The following is a 17,855-nucleotide window of genomic DNA, read 5'->3' as shown; positions in this document are numbered from 1 at the left end:
GCCGATTAGTAAACAAAGGACTCGGAGCCTCCACCATCTAGAAATTGAGGCTTACGTTCTGCGTGTCCTGCGCGGCCAATCGACGACCTTGCTAGGCTGGTCGTATCCAAGCCGGTCCTGCATGTCGTATAATTGAATGGCGGTGTGGGCGACGAGCCTGATACTGCGATCCCTGGGGCCTTTGGTGGTGCAAACCTTGCTGTGGCTGTCCTTCCGGCCGGTGGCCCTTAGAATGTGGCCTTGAGCCTCCACGATTTCGCTAGCGGTGGAGGAAGAAGCAGTCCTTATCCCCAAACCCAATCGAGAAGCAGTGGAGGATGATGTTGTTGTGCGGTGGTGGAGGTTGTTGTGGTCAAGTCATTGGCGACGGCGGCGGGGATGAACTCGGAGTGTGCGGTGAAGCCTCAATACACAATTTCAATTTGCTATAGGATTTGAAGTTGGGGGAACCAGAAACATCTATGGTGTATTAAGGTGGATTGAGACGCAGCGGCGGTGGGAATCGGACGAGCAAGATGATTTGAATCTTGATGATTCAAATCAGGGGAAGAAGAAACCAGAAAAGAAGAAGAAGAAAGAAAGAAAGAAAGAAAGAAAGAAAGAAAGAAGAATAAAGAAAAAAAGAAAAGAAAAGAAAGAAAGAATTTAAGGGTAAATCGGTCATTTTGTTTTCATTAAGTGACTCACGTGCAAAATTGGGAAATTGGGAAAAATTCACCAACGGTGTCTGGACACTTAGGGACTTTCAGAATGATACCTGAACTTACAAAGTTATCAATGTGATACCTGGACTCATTTTTTCTTATCAATGTGATACCTATGGCCAATTTCCGTCACGGAGCCGTTACGGAAATTGGTCATAGGTACGACATTGATACGAAAAAATGAGTCCAGGTATCACATTGATAACTTTGTAAGTTCAGGTATCATTCTGAAAGTCCCTTAAGTGTCCAGACACCGTTGGTGAATTTTTCCCTATAAAATATACCATATAAGCTTACCTTTAATTGTTCAGTATTCATTTTGTAATTAATGGAAATATTCCAGAAACAAATCCTACCCCTTTAATTGTAGCTAGTAATCAGACCGATATATTTTACTATATAAACCCCAACCCCTTGCTTCCTTTGAGCCCATATCGCGACATTCAAGTGTTAGGGTTTCTGGAAAAAGAGCTTCATCTCTTTGTTTTGTCTAATTCATGGCGGCCAAGGATGATACAAAGGCAAAGATCCCCAGTAATGAAGTGGTTAGTACTATTGTTAAATTTTCTATGTCATTCATTTTCAGATCTCATTTTTCTGTTTCAACTTTCATCCTTGTGTGTATCTGTAATCATGGTTTTGCAGACTTGTCAATTAAAGCTGGATAATAGCGCCAAGGGATGGCACAAGACCATTTCCAAAGTTTTGAAAACTATCGAGGGTACGTTTATATGAATTGAAATTTTGTTAGCTTTTTGTTTCTGTAGCCCTAACTTAATTTACTTTAATGATCGATTACATATATAGGAGTATCTTACAGCATTGATATGGAAAATGGAAGCGTAACTGTTACGGGTTGGATTGACCCAGAAACCCTTATGGCTCGATTAGCGAAATCTGGGAAGAAAATAGAGCTGGTTAGGGTTGATACAGGAGTTCTTCGTGAGGCGCGGATAAAAAAACTGAAGCAGCAACAGCAGTTACAACAACAATATTATTATGGACATGGATACCCTTTTGGTTATGTTAATGGTTATTATCCTCAGCAATATGGATACTATAATCAGAGTGGAGCTGGATACCCTTATGGAACAACACCAGATTACTATCGCAATCATCATCAGCTCTACCCTAATTATTATCAGCAGCAGCCAGTTAGGCCCACTGCGCCACATGCGCCACCTGCACCACGATTAGGTTTTCCACAGCCACCACCGCCGTTGGAGATTCACCCGTTTTACGATCCAGAGACACAATGCACGATTATGTAACCATACGTTCAGTGAAATTATGATACTCGTTTTAGTTTTTTAATTAGATGTTTTTTGTTCTTCCTTTCTTCTCCACATGTTTATTGATCAAGGAGATGTTAAGGAGTTTTGGTTGTGCGATTCTCCGAGTATGTATGGAGCATCAATCTATAGTTTTGATGGATGGATTTCTACATCTTTTTTACGATTGTGGGTTTGAGTGCTACTTCTGGAAGAGCATAATTTGAACTGTATTCTCCGGCGTTTTAATATTCCGAATTTGAAGCACAATGTAGAAATCTTAAATTTCTTATTTTAACTCTAATAAACGTTTAGAAGCATTCCACAATTAGATGGATCTTGCCTTCAGTAATAAAATTATGTAATGTTCTTGGCCTGCCATTATATAAGGGTCATTGACTCAAAGTACCAAAATTGACCAAAATTAATCTACTACTCCTGTAACAGATTTTTATTCCCACTAATTTTTATTCCCACTAACACAATTTAAACTAACCTGACCTTTTTTTCCTCAGTCTAATTAAAAAACTACATCAATGCCATGCCTCTCTCTCTCTCTCTCTCTCTGGCGACTGATCATTAGAGCAGTCTTGCTGCTTCTGCGGCGGTGAAGGTGACAAGCTCGTCGTCAACAGCGTCGACGATCAGAGCCTACTCTATGCCTCTGATTCGCAGTGAAAGCCCCAAACCCATCGGAAACCGGCAACTCCGATTCTCAATCAGACTCGGAATCTTGATCAATTTCAGTTTCTTCAAAACAGCGATTTGATTTGGAGGGAAGACCATCGCAATCGGAACCAACCTCCGCGATGAACCAACCCCGCAGGCGCTCTCAAAACCGACACGAGATCTTCTAGCGTCGGTAAAGAGAATCTGCCCTGGTCCATATCCCGGACTTCGGCCCAGAAGCTCACCAAACTTGATTACAGACTTACGGTCAGTAAGGACTGTAATTGGTCTCGAATTATACTGTTCGTATGTTCTGTGATTCATTTCACTTTAACTTCAATTGTTCAATACTTCAATGGGGTTTTTTCATATATGTGTGTATTGATGTATTGATGCAATGCAATTGGGTGCCCACAATATTTTTTGGGTACCCAAATCATATATTTTTGGCAAAATGACAGCAAAAGCCCAGAAGAAAAGAAAAAAGAAAAAAGAAATCGGTGGGCAATAAAGGTCTATTAGAGGGCAATAGACGTCTATTAGAGGGCAATATACGTTTTGAATTGATATAATTTATTCATTTTTTTTCTGTAATCAAAGTTTTATTTGTCTAATTTTAGGAAGATTAGTTCCCATTCCGACTACCAAAAGTTCTATTGGGGGAAATAGACGTCTATTGGGGGGCAATAGAGGTTTATTGCCCCTCTATTAGGAGGCAATATACGTCTATTGGGGGCAATAGACATTTCCGGCGACCTATGAAATCTCCAACGACCTCTTTGGAAACCTCCGGTGAGGTTTTCAAAAAACTCCTGTAGGTGGCAGCTGGTGACGGGAATCCAATGACCGGTGACCAGAATCCGACAAAGTTGGTCGAATCCTGCGGCCGGTGATGGGGCTCCGGCGAAGTCTCCTATAGTCTCTCTCTCTCTAAGTAACACATGAGTGAGGGTAAAACGGTATTATGGGGTATTGGGGAAGACTTCCTTAGAGTATTTTGGATAAGATGGAATTAAAGAAATTTAATGGGGTAAGTGGGAAAAAAATATCTGACAATGGGGTAAATGGACAAAAACCATTATATAAGTTTAGATATACATTTCACAATTAGATGGATCTTGCCTTAATTAATAAAATCATGTAATGTTCTTTGGCTGCCATCATATATATGCCTCTCGTCTTCAAATGAATGCATACTATAGGACGAATTTATGTTTGTTCCGACGATATATGCTTCAGAAGTTACTGCCTAATTAAACAACGTACGTTAAGCGAATAATCTCCGACCATATCAGACTTTTCTACTGGCTAGAGTGAGCATTGTCTTCTCTCTCAGCCTTTCCTTTCTAACCACATGTAAATACTTATACTGAACCATGGGCTTCAAGATTTTTCCTCTGACTGGTCTATATGCTTTAAGAAGGAAAATGAATTGGTTATCTATGAAACTTGAATCCTTTGGGATACACTTGAAAAGGCCTTTTTATGATTTTTTTTTTGTTGGTGAAGATAATAATCTAGGATTTAGTACTTAAATAAATAGATATGACTCAAATTTAGACACATTCGAGAACGAAATCAACAAAGATTTTGATGTTCCACCAGCAAGAGTTGAGTTTAGAGTGACTGATATACAAAAAGAGGGATATTAATCAGCTCTTTGGAGATTACACTTATTTGAATTCAAATTTCTAAATTAAAACATAATAATTACCAATTAAAATGAAGGGCACGTAGTTGATCTTGAAAGATTCCCTTGCAAGATACGAATCATTTCTTGCAATCTTGTGGTAATTAGAAGTAATAAGCTCGATCTTAATTAAATAAAGTTAATTATCTATTTCACGGAAAATTAGATGGGCTCACTAAAAACTTGATTGATTGTAAATTGGAGGTTGTATGATTTTTTTCCCTTTCGTTTCATTGTCCAGCGCAACACATGGCGCTCACATTCCATATTGATCCAACACTAAAACATAAGTTTTCATGAGCAAATGATATTTGAAATGGAAATGGAAAAGTTTTATGTCTCCAAGTTTTATTTTTCTCAGAGATCCTTGGCTCGAGAAGATAGCAAAATCGCCTACTTTATTTCATAAAACTTTCCTTATGGCTCGAGAATCTGCCATAAAACTTTCCTTAATAGTATGATTTGGAATGTAATTAATAGCTAGCTAGAGGACCGACCTCCTTTGTTTCATATATAAGCTACTAAGCTAGTACGTACCACTATCATATCTTCTTTGTTTTTTTATACTTAAACAGCTTCATGAACCAAGTGTAGCTGCAGAGAGAGAGCAATCTACTAACTGTTTAATCTTCTCTCTAGTGTTTTCTGATCGATCATGGGGGAGACCAATAGTGGTTATATGGTTAGTTTCGACGTTAGACCAAACTATATTCCTCAGATCTATTTCTTTTCTTACACTTTTCCGAATTTTCATGCTTATAATTGATAGTCAGTATATGTCATCTTAGGACTGTACGTATCTATATATCATGTTTTTTTGTTTCTCTTTTCTTTTTGCAGCGTTGTGGACTGAAAGTGGATACCAGTTCCAAGGGATGGCATATGACCATGATCAAAGTTTTGAATAGTATCAAAGGTATACTTTTATATATAAACACATATTTACATATGGTGTAGACCTCGGATCTTTACTCAGGTTTTGTTACATTCAAAGACAATAAGGTGTATTTTGTTAGAAATGAACCGGCCACTTCCTCTAGGTGCATGTTCTACAATGTTGAACAACACTAGTCAGTACTGTTGAATGAACTACCAGCTTGATTAGGGTTCAACTAGAGACGTCATTGCATTCAATTCCATCCAATTTTTATGGTTCAATACATTAGAAATTAAAGTCTTGTTTTTGAATCTTTTAATATAATGATTTATGATTTATGATTTGACTGAATTGAACAATTGTTGTTCATTGATCAGGAGTGAAATACTACATTGATGCAGAAGCTGGAATCGCATATGTTGCTGGTACGATCCACCCAGACACCCTTCTGAGAGTGTTAGCAAAGTCTGGAAGGCATGCTCGGCTGCTTTGGGTTGATTCAGGATATCGTCAACAAGTCTTGAAGGAGAAAAGTACTAGTACTAGCTATGGTTATGGCCCCAACGTTCAGGGGAAAACTAGTAGTAGCTCTCATGGTTATGGTCCTAACTGTAACAATTATGGGGGGGATTCTTATGGTCAACTTCTCAGTAGGAGCTACGAACAACTAGACAATCAGTCGACTATGGTGAGTCACCGATTTTATGATGCAGACACCCAGTGCACCATTATGTGATCGTCTATTATAATTAGATTCTGATCGAAGTAAAAATACCAGTGGCCCGCCGTACCAATATAGGCGGGGTGTTTTAGTTTTTACATATTAGTTTTGTTGATCTTCTTTCTTCTCCAAATATTTGCCCAGGAGATGATAAGAAGTTTTAGGGTAATTCTCCGAGTATTTATGGAGAAATTAACTATTTATTGGATGGATTTCTACATTTTTATTACTAGCTAGTGAGGGTTTGAGTGTGACTTTGTCAAGTATAATTTGAAGATTTCGATTTGAACTCTAGTGAGTTGATTTATAGTTATGCTTATTCCAATTGTTGTCTTATCTTTTTGGGAATAAGGTATTCGATCATATCTGGATACTTGCTTACTTCCTTTGCTCTTTGTATTAGCTATATATCAAAATTACAAGCATAAGCAAAGAATCCTTGCAAATTTTTCCTTGATACTTCTCATGGCTTACTTCCTTTGCCTTTGTATATCAGCCATGGAAATTCCTCATAAAATAAGGACGTTAATTTAGCCACAAAATAGCTATTGAATTAGTACACATTTAAGGCTAGGGCAAGTATAATCGATCTTGAAAGATGCATGGAATCATTTCTTGTAAAATATCTTTTTCCTAGTTGAAAAGAACCTATCAGAAGTGTGATCATGGAAAATATGAATTAACTCGTCTTTCTGTCATGTTAAACACTAGGGCAAGTATAATTGATCTTGAAAGATGCATGAAATCATTTCTTGCAATGGATCTTGTCCTAGTTGAAAAGAATAACCTAATAGAAGTGTGATTGTGGAAAATATGAATCAACTTGTTTTTCTATCATATTAAACCACACCTTAAACCCAAGATCAAATTGAACAATTGTCACGCATTCAATTTCGATATAGTTCAACATTATAGAAAAGTATAATTTTATGTACAGACCGGAATCACATATATTTTGAGCAGAATCTAGAGACCCAGCGTCATTTTTTTTAGGGAAAAATGAGCATCATCTTAATTATATGGTTTGGAAGCCAAGGAATATCGGAACACAAGTGATACCGGAGCACAAGAGAATATATGAACCAAGAAAACTAAAAAAAAAAAAAAAAAAAAAAAAAAAAAAAAAAGGTGTGGCTGCTGGGATTCGAGCCCAGATCTCCACGGCCACAACGTGGAATTCTTACCACTAAACTACAGCCACAAGTTGACAGAACGTAATGCGAGTGATTATTTATCGTTTTGTACAACCCAGACCAATCAAAAGTGAGAATTCTTCATAGATCATCGGGAAAGAATTATCCACGTGGCCTCAGCAATATAGTTGTGGTAACTAGAAGCTAGAATCCATAACCAATCATCTTTATGGGAGTTGGAGTGGGACTATATATACTCCACATGTCACCTCACCTGTGCAATTTGATCGAACCAAACATGAAGCAATCAACCAAATCAAATAGGTCCCATTTTTTATTGGCCATGAAATTCATATTGTATTATAAATCAAGCAAAGGATAAAATGGCTTTTGGAACACCCCAAGCGGCAATTTGATATTCCCCGCTGGATCTTTGTGATCTACGGATCAGATGATAACACGTATGTCCGGCCAAGTGGCAGTGCTTATCTCTCTCTGGGAGGGGGTTGATGCAGATTGAAAAGGCTTCAGATCAGAAAATGACACAACAGATTATTGTATCTTACACCGAGGAGTGTAAATTATCTGTGTACCGACTTGTCTTTCAATGTTTTTGACTAATAGGGATTCACTTATGATAATTTAGTACATCGCTACATCGAGTACTCCAGTTTAATATAGAGGAATAATGACTCCATGTATTGATAGACTAGCTTAGTTTGATATCAAATTAATCTATAACTATATAAGGAGTTAGTATATCTTAAACCTTTATGAGTTGAGAGATGACACAAATCATGATAAGATCATTTATATGCATATGCTTGAAAGTATAAGCAAAATGAAAATGATAAACAATCCAATTTGATAACAATTGAAAGCAACACATTATGCAATTCAATTATTCAACTTCAGTTATGGTAAACGTCCAAGCCTAATAATCGATAAGGTTTCATCCATTCGAAAAATTACCATATTGACCAACTCCCACATCGACGGAATTAACCACATTGGCCTATTCGGCACGAAAATCTATCTATGACCTCAATCAATCATTGGAATAGAGAAATGCCACTGTTGTCATGTATGTACAAAATCGAACAAGTGTCTATCCATATGTAATTATTAATATACTCGCTATAAATGTTGCATGAGATCTCTTCTCTGCTTCTCACCATTTCTAAACTCAGAACAGAGCACTAGCTTCATACTGTCTGAGCTTCTCTGTCTCTCTCTGTGGAGCTTCCATTAGCTCGATGGAGGAACATTCAAACCATTATGCAGAAGCAGCAATTCCCCAGAACGTGGAAGGAGAAGTTGAATCGGAAGAAAGAGATCCAGAAAGCAATTCACTGATCCAACCACTCCTCAAGAGAAACAGAACACTCTCTTCCAATCCACTGGCTCTGGTTGGAGCCAAAGTCTCCCACATCGAGAGTCTGGACTACGAGTAACTATCCGAACTCCTCTGTTTCATTGTAATGCAATTCCGGTTTCCTTGTCTTGATTTTACATTGAACTGAAGTTAGTTCGATGCAGGATCAATGAGAATGACCTGTTTAAGCACGACTGGAGAAGCAGATCCAAGGTCCAAGTCTTCCAGTATGTATTGTTGAAATGGACGCTTGCCTGGCTCATTGGACTTCTAACCGGTCTAATTGCCACTCTCATCAACCTCGCCGTTGAGAATATTGCAGGCTACAAGCTTCTTGCTGTGGTTGCTTACATAGATGAGGAAAGGTTTGTGGCATTCCCTGTACTTCATTTGTTATCCCCAGCTGCTGCAATCCAGAAATGATATTTACATTGTGTTCTAAATATCTATGATGAGAAAAGTCAATTTGGGAATCATGTTGTGTAGGTACCTGATGGGGTTCATCTTTTTAGCTGTGACAAATCTTCTATTCACCGCAGTTGCCGCTGTTCTCTGCGTGTGTTTCGCACCCACTGCAGCTGGACCTGGTATACCTGAAATCAAAGCTTATCTAAACGGAGTTGATACTCCCAACATGTTTGGTGCCTCCACATTGATCGTCAAGGTGAGTTGGCTATCAAACTGAATCTTGTTTACTTTATAATTTTAGTGACAGCTATATAAGACTACTCTGGAAACTAGATTCAGATCACTGCACTACTTGTAAACTAAGTGTTAAGAATTTTTTTATCATGTTTCACAGATAGTTGGAAGCATTGGGGCCGTCTCTGCAGGTTTAGATCTGGGAAAAGAAGGACCTCTGGTGCACATAGGAAGCTGCATTGCTTCCTTACTAGGCCAAGGGGGGCCTGACAATTACCGTGTTAAATGGCGCTGGCTTCGCTACATGAATAACGACCGTGACCGCCGGGATCTCATTACCTGTGGGGCCGCCTCAGGGGTCTGTGCAGCCTTCCGATCCCCTGTGGGTGGTGTACTGTTTGCTCTTGAAGAGGTGGCAACATGGTGGAGGAGTGCCCTTCTGTGGAGAACTTTTTTCAGCACAGCCATTGTGGTGGTGGTGCTCAGGGCTTTTATTGAAATATGCAGCACCGGGGAATGTGGCCTTTTTGGAGAAGGAGGGCTTATCATGTTTGATGTCAGCACTGTAACTGTGACATACCGTTGGATGGATATTGTCCCTGTTGTTGTGATTGGCATTATTGGTGGCGTTTTGGGAAGCTTGTACAATTATTTTCTTCACAAGGTCCTCAGACTGTACAATCTCATAAATCAGTAAGCAACCTAATCCCAATTCCCAACCTCAATCTCTTCGTCCTAAACATAAACTATTGGTGTAAATTAATTTTCTCGAGTAATAATTGCTTCTTGATTTCCTCTTTTGGCAGGAAGGGGAAAATTCACAAGATCCTCCTCAGTCTTGTGGTATCACTTTTCACCTCTACGTGCCTATATGGTCTTCCTTTCCTTGCCAAATGTACACCCTGTGATCCCTCACTTACAGATTCTGTCTGCCCCACCAATGGACGGTCTGGCAACTTCAAACAGTTCAACTGCCCAGATGGCTACTATAATGACTTGGCTACTCTACTGCTTACCACTAATGATGATGCAGTTCGAAACATCTTCTCAACAAACACTTCCACTGAATATCACCCACTCAACCTCCTAATCTTCTTTGCACTCTTCTGCATCTTAGGATTGTTTACCTTTGGAATTGCTGTGCCGTCTGGCCTGTTCCTCCCCATCATCCTTATGGGTGCAGCCTATGGCCGCATGCTTGGTATTGCCATGAAATCGTACACAGACATTGACCAGGGACTCTACGCTGTTCTTGGTGCAGCTTCCCTAATGGCAGGATCGATGAGGATGACTGTTTCACTATGTGTCATATTTCTTGAGCTGACCAACAATCTTCTCTTACTGCCCATAACAATGATTGTCCTTCTAATTGCCAAAACTGTTGGAGACTGTTTCAACCCAAGCATCTATGAGATTATACTGCACTTAAAAGGTCTACCTTTCTTAGATGCACATCCAGAGCCATGGATGAGGAATCTGAATGTAAGTGAACTTGCAGATGCCAAGCCTCCAGTAGTCACCCTCCGTGGAATCGAAAAGGTGGAACGGATTGTGGAGGTCCTCAGAAACACCACACATAATGGCTTCCCAGTTGTAGATGATGGAGTTGTGCCATCAGTAGGACTAGCTGTTGGGGCAACAGAACTACATGGACTAATACTAAGAGCTCACCTTGTCCAGGTGCTGAAGAAGAAGTGGTTCCTAAAGGAAAGGAGAAGAACAGAGGAGTGGGAAGTGAGAGAGAAGTTTACCGCAGTTGAATTAGCCGAGAGAGAAGGAAAGATTGAGGAGGTGGCTGTGACAAGTGGTGAAATGGAGATGTATGTCGATCTGCATCCACTCACCAATACGACACCTTACACAGTGATCGAAAGCATGTCGGTGGCAAAAGCTATGGTGCTTTTCAGACAAGTGGGACTCCGCCATTTGCTCATTCTGCCAAAGTACGAGGCAGCAGGGGTGAGTATATATATCAACAGATTCTCATTTATATGTCAGTTGTTAACAAGAGTCACCAAGATGTCATTCAATATAGCCTAAAATTTTAAAAGATTTAGTATCACTAACCTTAGTATCTGCTCCATTTGTAGGTGCCTCCAGTGGTTGGGATCTTAACCAGGCAGGATTTGATAGCCTACAACATTTTGAATGCCTTTCCTCATCTCAAAAATCCCAAAGGCAGAGAGAAGGGGAACTGAAAATGTCTTCTCCTCAACCAACTCACAGCTTTCTAGGGGCAAGATGCTGCTTTCTTCTTTATACTCATTGATTCATTTTTACGTCAAATTCCAAAGAAGTCAGATAGATATGGCACAACGGTGCAATTTTATTAATTTGTAACTATTCATTTTACACATATTTTAGGAGATGATGAACAAAATTCCTTTCCTTGAAAGAGGAAACAACAGAGAGGAATTGGTTTTGCTATTTTCTCTTCCTACTAGATTCTCTACTCTACATCTTATAAGAACCCTGGAAAAAAGTCTCGGCAAAATCTAACTTCCAAATTTCTCACAAGCGTTTCTTCTTCTTCCCTGATTTCTTTTTCTTTGGGTTTACTGATTGGCCCCTCTTGAACACAGCTAAAACCTCGATGCTGCCATCATTGACAAATTGGGAAAAGAAAAAAGAAAACTGAAATTAAGACATGCATGAAATGCAAATATGATGGAACTTTATGACCATGCTATATTCCAGATTGATACTTGACCAAATAGGCTGGCTTTCTGGAAACTCAATTTTATATCACCAACACCAATAAGCACAAATTTATTCTTAATTAGTAATGCATGAATTCATTGAACATATATTGATACCAAGAAACATATAAGATACGCAAATTCATGCAAGTTTACTGTAATAAGACAGATCACATATTGGACGAGAGGGGGTAAAAGAAGAACCTCTGTGTGCCAGGGAAAAAATTAAAGCCATGGGCTTTTTCCAAGCGCCATCCCTTACTTGACAACAAGTCTTCACAATCCTGTTGAGATATGAGTCCCTAATTAGATAATAGAAAAAAAAAATGGTAACATTCAAACCATAGCAAACGGGATGGGATAACCAGAGCTGAGTATAATCTAATCTCATGGAATCTTGTAGCAAGGATATTGTACCTCTTTGAAGCTTTCCCATCCACAACTTATATAAATGAGGGTTTTAGGCAACATTTTGCTATCCTCTGAAGTCATTTTGCTTCCAATCTGAATTGAATCTTCTCTTGCACGTAGCATCCATGGCCTCTTCTCATCCTTCTCCTTTGAGCTTGAACTGAAACATGTAAACTACATCGAGTTAATCAACTTCCCCTTGGATCAGCTATGAGGTCCTTGACTGAGTACAGAAATGGTCTAACCTCTCAGATGATGACCTAGCTTTATCCTTTATAGAAGATATACTCCGCAATGCATCAACAAGAGATGCATCCAGACCCTTTCTGGGAGGATCAACAACAAGTACATCTGATCCCATGATCCAGGAAAGAGGTTCCTAGTTTATTTGTTAGAAACATTAGAATTAGTTTTGAAACTATTCCACAATAATCATAAAGGAAGAAATCTCCAATAAAACTATGACAACATTGCTCTGTACAACTTCTAATATCTTCACCTTGCTCTGTACAACATTGCTCTTTAAATAGTAAATTAAACACTATTTCCAATAAGATATAAATTTGAAGAATACAGAGCTGCATATGTATGAGACCATGAGTTAAAAAGCTCATAAAATATATGATCATGAACTTTCCCAGGGTTATTAACCTTAGAAGTGTCTGCATGATGCCAGCTGATGCTGCTATCTACTATGTTTGGCAGGCGGTCAACCGTCTTCTCAAAGGATAGCTTTGATTCTTTGTTAATCTCAATGCATCTCACAGACCTAGAAAACAATTAGAAAGTTTCACTTTATAAAGTTCGAGACTTCTGAGTTTTAATACTGTGGATTTACAGATATCTTAAATTCTTGCCTGCATTTTCTTGTAGCAGCCAATGATAATCCGATAACACCTGCTCCTGCATACAAATCAGCAACAGATGCTCCAAGAGGGACATACCTTTGTAGCTTCCGGAGTAGGGTATCAAATGCCTGGGACAAACTAGCATTAGGCAAGGTGATTTAAGTAAATCTGTTACAATAAATTGAAGACTAATAGGTATTGTTTCTAAATTTCCAAAAATAAAGTGTCAGAAAACATGTTTTCCAATCATAACGGTTAACCAAAGATTCTTGACGTTTCATCTTTCAAATGACAACACCTTAAGGCTCCAGTTAGACACTAACAATGATATTATAATACGTACATGAGTAATCTTAAGACGTGACGTGGGTTTGATTTCTCTATATTCAGCATCGACAGTAGTGGATAAATTGTACATGAAGTCAAGCATTTCAATCAAACTTCACTAGTCAGATTATGAGTTTAAAGTACCCGTGTGTTTGCTTGGCCAAAACTGGATGGAGCCAAGGAAATATCAATTCCTCCGACATGCTCCCAAAAGTCTCTTTCTCCTAAAAGATGTCTCCATCTATTCCCAAAGATTATCTGCATCACCAGGTGAAAACATGTATATTGAAGACCAATCAAATGAGACTGATAATTAATAACCCTTCGCACTCACATTGTTACTTGATGTCTGAAAGTTAGCCCACACAGAGTGAATCAGATGGACATTGTTCCTTGGCCCACCATTCCTCCATATAAACTAGAAACCAGCATACAGACCACAGATCAATATAAACATATATAAGAAAATATTCAATTTGCAGGACATAAAGGAGCTAGCTCACATTGGCCAAGGCTTGCAGTTTCTCTGAATTTGGGGAGGTTTCATTTCTCGAATTCCATACTAAAGATACCTGCACTTTACCTATAAAGAAAATAGAACATAACCAATTAATGCCTGATCATATTTCTGATCACTCTGTGTATCTCACTCTAAGAACGAGATATAATAGAAGTCAGCTACTAACCATTTCTATATCTTTCGGCAGCAGGAAGAGATGTACTGTATGTTGTCACGGCCATCTGCACACACCACCATTGATTCAATCACCCAATAACTTACAAACTACACCACATCTAGTATGCCATTGCTCACCTGCACATAACGCAAATCACCAGTCCCCTCATCTTCATCATATGGCTCAATCCTTAGCGCAGTAATCCCTGAAAATCATACAAAAAACTAACAATCAAAATTCAACACTAAAAAAAAAAAAAAACCTAAAGCATAAAACTTATTGAGACTTAGTAATGCAGAACAGACCTTTCTTAAGCAGCTCTACCGCGGCATTGATATTCGGATGATGAGCTGCACAAAGAGATCAAAGTCAAATTAAAAACGAGAAACTACCGTGGAAATGAACATATCAAAATACACTAAAGAAAGCTATCGGCATTGACACCTTTGCAGTCAGGAATATCAACTATATTATGAGTGCCCTCCTGATACAGCCCAATCAGAGGGTGCTCCGAGGAGCCGCGAACGGCCAATTTCGCACGGCACCGCCATCCCCACTGAACACAAGACCAGTCAAAACCTCAGTACTAGCAAAAATAGAATAGTCAAAAGGCATGAATCAATGGAATTGAAGGCAATAACCAGTTTGCAACTGTCGAATGAGAAATCGGAGAGGCCTAGGGACTTGAAGAACTTGGTAGCCTCGTCGACGATGGCCGGACGGTGGAGATTGAACTCGTGAGTACAGCCGGAGCACCTGAAAATGGAGGCGGCGGAGAGAAATGTTAGGGCGGAAAATTAGATGAGGAGAAGAGAGGAGGTTAGGGATGAGAGTCGGGGAGTTACAGTTCGAAGTGTGGGCAGTGGAGGGCGCAGGTTAGCGACGGCGGTGGGGTTGAGTTAGGGCTTAGTGAGAGTGAGAGAGACGACGGTGACGGTGGCGGTGACGGTGACGGAGAAGGAGAAGGAAGTAGGGTGCGGAGTGAGGATTGGGACACGCGGCAGGTGATGAGTGGCGGAGGAGGAAGGCGGGGGGAGAGGAAGCAGAGAGGCATGGTTCCGCCGCTGCTGCTGTGTGGCGGGAATGGATAGTATTACACTGTTGGATGAAAATACGGATAGAAATATCCCAACGGTAATTTAAACGTGGTAACTAACTGGCCTGGCTCTTTATCATGTAAAATTAGTATGAAAATTCTACTATTTTGGGTGCTGCTATTGCCAACCTACTAATTACTTTTTTTTCATCCAACAAGTTGGTTGATTTATTGGAAGACTAAAATGTCATAATATAAAATTACAATAAATCACAATATCTTATTAAAAATTACAATTTGTTTATCTTATTACACCTTACAGAACACGTACTTAAACTTCATTATTAATTTCTTCATTCATCATTAAATCCTAATGTTTTCTTAGCATTCATCATCTTTAATCGTTCTCATGTTATGTTAACAAAAAAAGAATTCGAACGCGAAGGAGGTCAAATAGAAAAAGAATTCGAGTGAAACTCTATATTGGAAAAAGGGTATTTTAGATACTGTAAATGGGTGAACTAAGTAAATTTGAAATTACAAAAATATATGTAGGGTGAACGAAGTACTTAGTAGAGTGGCAATAGCCGCACCTTTTTAAAAAAAAAAAAAAGAGAAAAGAAAAGAAATACGCATATATTAATATAGTTATAATCGTTAAAAGGACATCTTGAAACAATAGCAGCAGGTAGAATAAACCTAGAAAGATTAATAAAATTCTAGTGCAGAACTAAGCAGAAGTTGTCACCTCGTCCTGGAAACACGAATTGCTCTGCTCGCCAATGCACTCGATTGTGGTGCTCACAAAGTCACAGTACAAAAATCTAAGTTAGACTCATTGAAATAATAGAGAATAATTTTCACTAATTTGTAGGGAACAAAGATTTTACCATGTTCAATGAACATTTGAATTTATTCAAATGATGTCAAGTCATATGGTCTCAGAACTTTAACCTAATAAAGGGTTGCTTTCTCGTCTCTCTCTCGAGAAGCAGCCTCCACTCTTTTTCGTGCTCCCGTCTGACGGCGACGTCTTCGGACGGGTCTTCCTAGTCTCAGCACCAATCTGCTATCCCTGCTAGAGTGAGAGGTGGGGGTTGGGAGAGAAATAAGTGTCTCGATGCATCAACATGTCGGCTGGATCGATTCTAGCCTAGATTAAGGCTCGTGAGTTGGTTAAGCAGGCGAGGTTGGGCACATTGTGGGGAGCGCAGGTGGAGGAGGTGGTTTCACCGGGAGTGGCTGGGCCGTTGTGGTCCTCATGGATCTGATTCGTTGGATTTGGTTCAGTTGGTTAGAGGAAGGCAGTTGCTCGTCAATTGTCTAGTCTGGATCGCACGCGGGGTATGTAGGTGTAGGCGGAGGCGGGAGTCCAGGAAGTATAGGTGGCAGTGGCGACATGGATCGGGGTCAAAGGGTGAAGTGCTGGCCTTGCTTGAGTTTTCTTCTTGTTGGGCTGTCTAGGGGCTGGGCTTGATTGGTTTTGGGCCCAGTCTGTTTAGGGTTTTAAATCTAGATTTGTTTAAACTTTTTCATGTAGCATTGTCCTATAGGATCCTCTTCTACGTAGGGTTATCTTAGGGTTTAGTGAATACTGCTAGGGTTAGTTCTTGGTTTCGTTTCGGAATCTTCCCTAGTGTCAGGTTACTAGTTATTTCTAGTGATGTTGGATAATTTTGCATTTTAGATAGCCTTGTTCTACTGTTCCAATTCGGGTTTGGCCCTCTAAGGGCTCCCTAAGGATGGCTCAATCTTGTTGTAGCTCTCTCATGGGTGAGCTATTATATGTAATATTTTCTATATCCATCAGTGGATTGACACCCACACTCTCTCAAAAAAAAAAAAAAAGTTAAGGTGGTTAAGTAACTACATGTCAATACTACTACTGAGCTACACAAATTATGTTTACCCGAAAGTTTTAATAGTTGATAAATGCAACACATGCAATGCTCTTGAGGACTGTAGAATTTGCTGAAATATATATATGGTACTCCAGTACATGCTTACAAAGCTCTTGGCAAGTAGAAAAACTTGCAAATTATAAAGGGAAGAACAATACATACATTGCTTTATTTGCTGAATCAATAAACAAAAACAGATAAACATTGCTTTAAAATTCTTATGTGCCCTTCTATCTTTTCTGCAGATGCTTGCCAATGGCTGAGATAAAATCAATCAGAGCATACTTGACGCAGTCGGAATGATAAACTAGATTTACAAGAGATAAACCTAAACAAAGGGTTCTGGACTTCTGGAGTCCACCAGAGATAAAAGAGAAAATTCTCTATTTTTATTGATAAAAGATCAAAGATGCGTTCTGCAGCCACTTAAGGCTGCTTAAATAAGAGAAAATAAACTCTAGCGCGACGAACAATGAAACCCTAAAGCCCATGGGTAAAAACGAAAACAATCCAAAATAGATTAGAAAACCAAAATTCGGAAAAAATAGAAAAACGCAGTTTTGAGGCCCTAAATGATCCCGAAAGCCCGAAAAAGCCCACAACTTGTGGCAAAGCGACCAATCTTATTTCTAGTGCGATTTCCTTTCTGGAAAGCTACGGCCGCCCCAATCGGACACCGAGCTCATTCCTGGCTACTAGTACCTTTTCGTTTTCCCCCTTTTGCTCGATCAAACTACTCCTCGAACCGGGCTGCCATCCATTCTACATTAATGACCAAACTCCCACAAACTCCCCAGAACCCCACAATAGGACGGTTGACAGCTAAGTGATGAGATCTGTGGTGAGAGCTGTCAACCGTCCCATTGAAATCGGA

The 17,855-nt window shown here is 39.4% G+C and overlaps 3 protein-coding genes, 1 long non-coding RNA gene and 1 other non-coding gene across 5 annotated transcripts; 2 read left to right on the top strand and 3 right to left on the bottom strand.

The window, feature by feature from the left end:
* The first annotated feature begins 1,065 nt into the window (after nucleotides 1-1,065).
* Nucleotides 1,066-2,127, top strand: LOC112185808. The gene is made up of 3 exons (XM_024324118.2): nucleotides 1,066-1,249; nucleotides 1,350-1,425; nucleotides 1,512-2,127. The coding sequence occupies exons 1-3, from the start codon at nucleotides 1,202-1,204 to the stop codon at nucleotides 1,973-1,975; spliced, it is 588 nt and encodes a 195-aa protein (XP_024179886.1). The 5' UTR covers nucleotides 1,066-1,201; the 3' UTR covers nucleotides 1,976-2,127.
* A 4,934-nt stretch (nucleotides 2,128-7,061) lies between these two features.
* On the bottom strand, nucleotides 7,062-7,133 carry TRNAH-GUG. Its single transcript has one exon. It is a non-coding gene; the product is annotated as a tRNA-His (tRNA).
* An 806-nt stretch (nucleotides 7,134-7,939) lies between these two features.
* Nucleotides 7,940-9,252, bottom strand: LOC121051688. Its single transcript, XR_005806486.1, has 2 exons — nucleotides 8,931-9,252; nucleotides 7,940-8,846 (listed from the first exon to the last, which is right to left on the bottom strand). It is a non-coding gene; the product is annotated as an uncharacterized LOC121051688 (long non-coding RNA).
* LOC112187089 (chloride channel protein CLC-b) lies at nucleotides 8,292-11,509 on the top strand. Its single transcript, XM_024325735.2, has 6 exons — nucleotides 8,292-8,515; nucleotides 8,605-8,805; nucleotides 8,927-9,104; nucleotides 9,243-9,775; nucleotides 9,889-11,041; nucleotides 11,173-11,509. Exons 1-6 carry the CDS (start codon nucleotides 8,322-8,324, stop codon nucleotides 11,278-11,280), a joined length of 2,367 nt encoding a protein of 788 aa, XP_024181503.1. The 5' UTR covers nucleotides 8,292-8,321; the 3' UTR covers nucleotides 11,281-11,509.
* On the bottom strand, nucleotides 11,388-15,151 carry LOC112187090 (uncharacterized RNA methyltransferase pc1998). The gene is made up of 15 exons (XM_024325736.2): nucleotides 14,890-15,151; nucleotides 14,686-14,800; nucleotides 14,489-14,600; nucleotides 14,350-14,394; nucleotides 14,182-14,249; nucleotides 14,054-14,108; nucleotides 13,871-13,950; nucleotides 13,702-13,785; nucleotides 13,512-13,625; nucleotides 13,050-13,168; nucleotides 12,844-12,961; nucleotides 12,438-12,571; nucleotides 12,199-12,352; nucleotides 11,986-12,065; nucleotides 11,388-11,678 (listed from the first exon to the last, which is right to left on the bottom strand). Exons 1-15 carry the CDS (start codon nucleotides 15,096-15,098, stop codon nucleotides 11,594-11,596), a joined length of 1,572 nt encoding a protein of 523 aa, XP_024181504.1. The 5' UTR covers nucleotides 15,099-15,151; the 3' UTR covers nucleotides 11,388-11,593.
* Between the last annotated feature and the right edge of the window lie 2,704 nt (nucleotides 15,152-17,855).

Source organism: Rosa chinensis, chromosome 2 (assembly GCF_002994745.2).
Source record: "Rosa chinensis cultivar Old Blush chromosome 2, RchiOBHm-V2, whole genome shotgun sequence".
NCBI classification, from domain to species: Eukaryota; Viridiplantae; Streptophyta; class Magnoliopsida; order Rosales; family Rosaceae; genus Rosa; species Rosa chinensis.
Note: the sequence above shows the minus strand (reverse complement) of the source record. Positions and strands in the feature narration are given on the sequence as shown.